At 39.9% G+C, this 7,188-nt stretch overlaps 1 protein-coding gene across 1 annotated transcript; it reads left to right on the top strand.

The window, feature by feature from the left end:
* Positions 1-1,811: 1,811 nt before the first annotated feature.
* zgc:86839 (uncharacterized protein LOC415200 homolog) lies at positions 1,812-6,363 on the top strand. The gene is made up of 3 exons (XM_038988784.1): positions 1,812-1,978; positions 5,032-5,159; positions 5,425-6,363. The coding sequence occupies exons 1-3, from the start codon at positions 1,887-1,889 to the stop codon at positions 5,466-5,468; spliced, it is 264 nt and encodes an 87-aa protein (XP_038844712.1). The 5' UTR covers positions 1,812-1,886; the 3' UTR covers positions 5,469-6,363.
* The last annotated feature ends 825 nt before the right edge of the window (positions 6,364-7,188 follow it).

Genomic DNA, 7,188 nt, shown 5'->3' with positions numbered 1-7,188 from the left:
TGTTGGGGGAGGAGAGGGACGGAAGCAAAACTGTTACACTTACATCAGTGGTTCCCAAACTTTTTATAGTCCCGTACTCCTTCAAATATTCAACCTCCAGCTGCGTACTCCTGGCACCAGGGTCAGCTCACTCTCAAATGTTGTTTTTTGCCATCATTGTAAGCCTGCCACACACACACACTATACAATACATTTATTAAACATAAGAATGAGTGTGAGTTTTTGTCACAACCCGGCTCGTGGGAAGTGACAAAGAGCTCTTACAGGACCAGGGCACAAATAATAATAATCAATAATTTAACCATCTTACATTTAAAACCTTATTTGTTGATAGAAATTTGTGAATAACTGTTAAAGTAATTTAAATGTTGAAAGATAATGATGAAATAATTCCCACTTTGAAACCTTAGAACTGTATGAAATTGATTAGAATCATGCATTTATTATCTGATGGGTTTGTGTAGTGTTAGTCAGTAAAATTATAATAAATTACGTGTGTAGTTTTAGTCATGATGTGTGTAGTTTTAGTCATAATTAGGGTAAAACAATATAACAATATGTCTCTGAAGTGTCTTAAACACAGACTGTCTGAGCAAGATTCGGTGCTGAACTTGGCTAGGGGCCACTGAGAGATTTGGTAAAGGACAGGGAGTGATTCTCACGGTCCCTAATCTTTGTCGGCTGGGTAGCAGGACAGTACGTGCGTAAGATACCTACTGTTTGTGTGCAAATGTATGTGCGTATGAATTCTGTTTGTGTGCAAGAGTATGTGCGTAAGGAGCTAGTATAAAATGAATGGTTTTGTACAACTAACCAGCGCTCTCGTGAATAAACCTTATTTTACTATTTTAGCTGGGCCTCCGTCTGTTTCATTTCAATCAGTATCTTACAAATCCTGATTAGCAGACTGAGTAGTTTAATTGAATTGGTTTAAGAACATCGAGAACATAATTCTCGTGACAATAACTCACCACAAGTTAAGGGTGTGCTTGAAAGGATGCACATAACTCTGCAATGTTGGGTTGTATATTAGAGAGTCTCAGTCTTAAATCATTTCCCACACAGTCTGTGCCTGTATTTAGTTTTCATGCTAGTGAAGGCCGAGAATCCACTCTCACATAGGTACGTGGTTGCAAAGGGCATCAGTGTCTTAACAGCGATAAACTTAATTAATATCACACCTTTTTCTGAAGTGAATGGTTTCCCCAACTACACCGCCCGCGAATAGCGGTGTTCTCTGATATCTACATTATGCGAAGCACGAATGAGGTTGATAGAAACTCTACATTTTCACTTTGTCAGACATATTCAAAAATGAATTACAATAATGAGATGTTTCCACCAATCGAAAGAAAGGATAGGCGGGAGCTTGACAGCCCACCGTGCCGCTTTGTGGACAACGACTCCCATTGTTAGGGCGGAGAGATATGTATCTTGTCACTATATCCGTCTTTGGCGGAGTAAACCCTCTAGCTTTGTCTCTTCCTCTCTGATGATAGAATATGGCTATCATTGCTAGGTGCTATCAGAGTTCTACGGCTGCTGAAGTCGTACGTTCCATCATTCGTTACAATGTTGCAGGACGCAGCTGCAAAGTGAATGAAAACATAGCTATAAAAACTATCACAATTATTTGATGAACGTAAATATATTGTTGTTAATGGTGTAATTTAGGCACTTGATTTGCCTAGTGTGGACATTTTCCCTCATTGGACCTGCACATGCTTAGTTATTGTCATGTGATACCTTTTTATCCAATCAGTGGCTTGGTAAGGCTTTTTTTTTCTTCCTCCCATAGGTTTGAATCGGTTAGCCAAACGTGTTGCAACGAAGCTAGCAGTGGGGACGTTCGTGGAATACTTTCTAACGAAGTGCAGTGGAATTGCATGTGTATACTGTCAAAGTTGTTTATTGGCAATATGTCACACAAACAAATCTACTACTCAGACAAATATAACGACGAACATTATGAATACAGGTATGTTCGCTTCCTGATCCTGTATTAACTTGGCTCGCTAGCTAACGTTAGCTGGTAGTTACTATTAGCGTGTATGGTTTAACTAACTAGCCAGGATCTGTAAGGACCAAAGTAGTGGGACGGGTTATATATCTACAGTAAGATGGTGATGCAATTTCTCTCCCCCATTATAAAAAAAAATAGTGGACAAAATGTAGCTAGTTCACTTTCCGAACTGTGAAAGGCAGCAATACGCAAACCACACGAATAACTAGCTAGCCAACTTTATATTCTCTGAGCCGAAAATGGCTTAGCTACCAACGACTGTCGTTCGTCCTTTTTTATATTTAAAATTACTCCAGTGAACTGTTAATATCTAGCTAGGTAGTTAACGTTTTGAGTTAAGTAGACTACTTCATTCTTTGCTGCTACTAGTAATACTACCATATATAGTATTAATCATAGTGGGCAGAGGCAAGTACGAACTAGCGAGAGCCTATTGGCCCATTCTAATATTTATTAGCATATTTCTCTGAAGTGCGCGTGTGCATAAACTCAATTTGCTCTTGCACTCCTTGTAAACAACGCTTCTTTTTTACTTTGTCAAAGGGTGAAGTTTACAAAAATTTGACCACTCTGTCGTAACATATTCTAGTTTTAGAAACAGAAAACTGTTGAGATCAAATGTTTTATCGATGAGAGAATAAGCAGAATGTCGGCCAAATTCCATCTTCTCACACTGCAGGCCAAAGGGCTTCCTCTCATCCGGTTGGAACCCCAACTGGATGCTTCACACTAATACATCCGGTGAAATATCTGTCTCATTGTTCTGTGCTACTACTTTGTTAGCTCTGGTCCAGGACGTTGTTCAGATGTGTACTCACTATTCTCCCATTGAGGGAAATGTGTTTAATGACTAACTTCAATATACTTTTGTAAGTAGCCAAAGTTAAGATGTCGGTAGAGTAGAGACAAACATGTATCTATATGCCTGCTGTCAATTCGTCAAAATACAAAATAAGACTATGAGCACTTTGCTTACCGCCATATCCATGCGCATGCGTCAGATCTCCACTACAAGCATGCGGGTGGATTGGCGCAATCGTTGAAGTGCATGCTGCCACCTACTGTGCTGGAATGTACGACCACTCGTGATCTGCCCAATTCTGTACTACCATGAAAATAAAAAACAAATAAATCCCTACTAACTTCTACCACACCCCCCTACCCTATTAAACTTAATCTATATCATGCTGAAACACTCCACCCTTATTGTTCAGCATGTCAACAACCATTTCAACAGTTACATCTGTTACCCCCAATATCTCTTTTGCCATCTCCACCATAACCTTCAACCTGCCATTTCTGCTTCCCACAACCCAAGTCATTTTGATAACCTTACCAATAAAAGCTATGAAGTCAACTTTATTCATTATGAAAGTGTCCTTTGACACTGTACATTCATGAGCACTAGATTTCTGAACATGCCTCGAAACCATGCCAGGATCAGCAGAAACACCAGCCCCTGACATTAGGTAGTACAGGAAGTAGCCATGGAAGAGCAATCATTCCACACTGTAGTTCCACCAATCTGTCTTAAAGCCCCTGCATATGATATAGCATGACTGATTCTATATCTCTGAGCCTCTCTCTGTACCTGGCATCTACCAAATTGCTGCACTATGTTCCCCCCACCACAATTACAACAAATACCCTTCACATTGCTCCCACATTCACCATAATCATGTTCCCTTCCACACTTGGCACATCTTTTCCTTTCTTTACATTGAACAGCTACATGTCCCATTCTTTGGCATTTAAAACACCACAAGGGGGATGGGACAAATTCTCATACATTGAAACTAAGGAATCCCATCTGTACTTTTCCAGGCAAAACCCTCAACCCTCAGCAACACTGATTGGCTTTCACTTCTTTGACCCTCTTTCCTACTGATAAACCTTTTGGCCTCAATCACTCTGCCTTCCTTCACATTCTCTTTCATATCATCTATGGACCTAGATATTGGGACCATAGTGATAGAGCTACTGCTTACCACCCTTGGTGTAAGTTAGGGGTAAATGACTGCCCCCTCCCGTTGAAGTCACAAAGTTCAAGGCCGACTGCGGTTATGCAGGCATTGCAGAAAACAGGATCCCCCCCATTCTAGTGAAGGGAAAATCTTTGTGGTCAGTCTTGCTGTAAATAACAATTTAGAGGACAATCACAAAACCAATAATTGCTTCTATTACACCAGATGTATGTCCTGATTATTTTAAAATCACAGAAAAAAAGTTAAGGGTAATTTAGTAGCTAACGGTAGCTTGCAGTACCCCGGTCAGCCTTTAACTTGAGACACTCAATGAGAGGGGGCAGCACTGAGCTAGGCTGCAACAGCATTTCCTGGAGTATTTCACCTTTTATTTAACTAAGTCAGTTAAGAACACATTCTTATTTACAATGACGGCCTACGTACCCCAGCCAAATCCAAACAAAGCTGGTCCAATTGTGCGCCGCCCTATGGGAATCCCAATCACGGCCGGTTGTGACACAGCCTGGATTCGAACCAGGGTGTCTAGTGACGCCTCTAGCACTGCAGTGCCTTAGAGCGCTGCGCCACTCGAGTAGCTCAAACCAATCATTGAATGTCTACATAAATCTCCCCCCTGAGATGCTTCAAATCAGCTATTGAGTTTTCACACAATGAATGAATGGTGTCACGTGATCGATGGCTTTGTCCATTCATACAGTCTTTGATGAAAGTTGAAGTTTCAGCTTTTAATTGATAATTCCATTAATAACCAGTTCATGATGATTGGAATTGGTGGTGTAGCTAGCTACTTTAACTGTTACCTACCAATATCTAATGTCGAATCTTAGCCTCTTTTATTGTTTCATTCAGTTGGATAGGCCTAGCTAGCTACAGTCTAAAGATGAACTCGCACTGGTTTTAGGTTATAAAGTACATAACCACTAACCAGTACTTTTAGAAAATATTCAAACTATATGGACTTTGAATACATTATTTACTACAGTAAAAATGTGTTTACTGTTGCTCTACTTGCTCTTCCAACAGACATGTTGTGTTGCCGCGGGAGATGGTGAAACAAGTCCCCAAATCCCACCTGATGTCTGAGGATGAGTGGAGGCGAATGGGAGTGCAGCAGTCTCTTGGATGGGTGCACTATATGATCCATGAACCTGGTTTGTACCCTAAATTCTTTGTCTACACCACATCAATCATGTCTCAAGGCAAATAGCCTGGTCCCAGGGCTTGTTTTTTGTTTTTTTCTTGACAATTTTCTGTTATCGTGCTTGGCATGACAGTGAGTGACCCAAAGGAGTTGGCAAGACGGCACAAACAGATCTGGGACCAGGCTAAGCGTAGACTATATGTAAAGGGTTTGTAATTTGTAAGTCAATTCATCTTTTTTTTTATATATATATATATATATTATTTTTCTTTCAGAGCCTCACATTCTCCTATTTAGACGACCACTCCCGAAGAACTGATCTGGAACGTTCCTTCCTGTCAACATTCCGTGGTATTCATTGAATACTTCCTCCCCTACAAGTTATATTGTCTGCTGTGCATGAAGCTGTATTTGTCTCAGCAACCAAGCTCAGTCTGATTGTATGGAGGAGGTGAATGTTCTGTCACTGTGGCATTTAATGGATATCATACATCACCAATATGTTGCTACTAGTACTACACTAATACCAAAGTGCATAGGATGAATATCGACCTTTTGATCAAGTGTTGAAATAAAGTATTGAGTAACGTGTTATTGACATAACATGTTGTTTTTCTATCACTTTAATATAATTGTTGTATGGCCTTCCCAAACGGCTACATGTGCTCACTTCTCTATGTCTAATGATATGTACTGTGTTTTCTATTTTCTAACTGAATGGATTTATAAGTAGGTGCACCCAGACGGTATTGACTAGCTTTTTGTACATAAAGTCAACTCTGATTTGAAAGCCCAGTAAAGATGGTGTTTGCTTGTATACTTGTTCCAGGTTCTCCAAAGTACCTGTTTTCTATCTACTGTCCACTGGAATGCAGGCAGCACATGTGGCATGACAAGTAGCCAGCCAGGCCACTTTTGGTGGCCAGTCATACGTGTTTATTTTTCAGCTCGTGTATTTGTGATCATAACTGTTGATAGAGCCGTACAGCCTCTGAACTGCACCGCTACTGAACCACTGTTGATATCATCAGTCTGTAATGCAAACTTATCATTTGTGATTGACAACCAGACCCATTTCTTTGGTATCACTTAACACAATGGTATGAAAGAAGACGTTTGTCACTCTTTGAGCCTAAATCAATCTATGGTGTTTGGCTGTTGCCTTTTTTGAATGTCATTACTTTTGATGAGAATAAATATATTTTTTAAATTGGTTACTTGGTCCTGCAGAAATGTTGTGTTGTAAGCTTTTGGCCATGAGATGGTGCTATAGGACATGTTAAAATAGGGCATTGGCGAAGACGGGAACTTATTGGTACATACCTGTCCAATATTGAGGTGTAGGCCTACATAAAAAGAAACAAACTGTAATTTTGCATTACGCAGGATGCCACTTTTATGTGCTCATAGTTGGTGTACTATCATTTAGATGGCTGTGTTTGGCTATAATATTTCTGGTGAATAACTGCTGAGTGTCAGTGAGGATGATTGAAATACAGACTAAAAAAATGTATTCTATGAAGTAAACAGCTTTCGCTTTACAATAAATGCCTTACCAAAATAATGTATATAGGCAATGCTTTGTGGTTAGAGGTCAACTGCAGATTGTGCAGTTGACCTCTAACTTATGTGCCTGAGTAGGTCAATTCTTGACTGGATTGATCATTTACTCTGTACCAAGGCCATTTTGATTGTCTTGCTTTTTATGAACGTTGTGAGTGTTGTTCTGTGGGTGCAGTGCTCATGTTATTGAGAGTGAAGGCATGCCGTGGCTGCAGGCAACATAGATTTAGCATGGTGTCTAGTTCATATCTGGAATACCCCAGATGGCTGTGGCAGAATAACTATATTAAATATATAATATGATCTGGCTTTTAAACAGTGGAAAATATTTTTTAAAGCATTTCAAGTTTTTCAGAGGGACCCTGTCATTACAGTATGAGTCATCATAACCTACTATCATATCGTTCTCGCACACAAGCACTGCACACACACACACACTACGTTTTAACCTCATTTTCTGCACCAGATAATTTTGA

This window comes from Salvelinus namaycush, chromosome 3 (assembly GCF_016432855.1).
Source record: "Salvelinus namaycush isolate Seneca chromosome 3, SaNama_1.0, whole genome shotgun sequence".
In the NCBI taxonomy this organism is placed as follows: Eukaryota; Metazoa; Chordata; class Actinopteri; order Salmoniformes; family Salmonidae; genus Salvelinus; species Salvelinus namaycush.
Note: the sequence above shows the minus strand (reverse complement) of the source record. Positions and strands in the feature narration are given on the sequence as shown.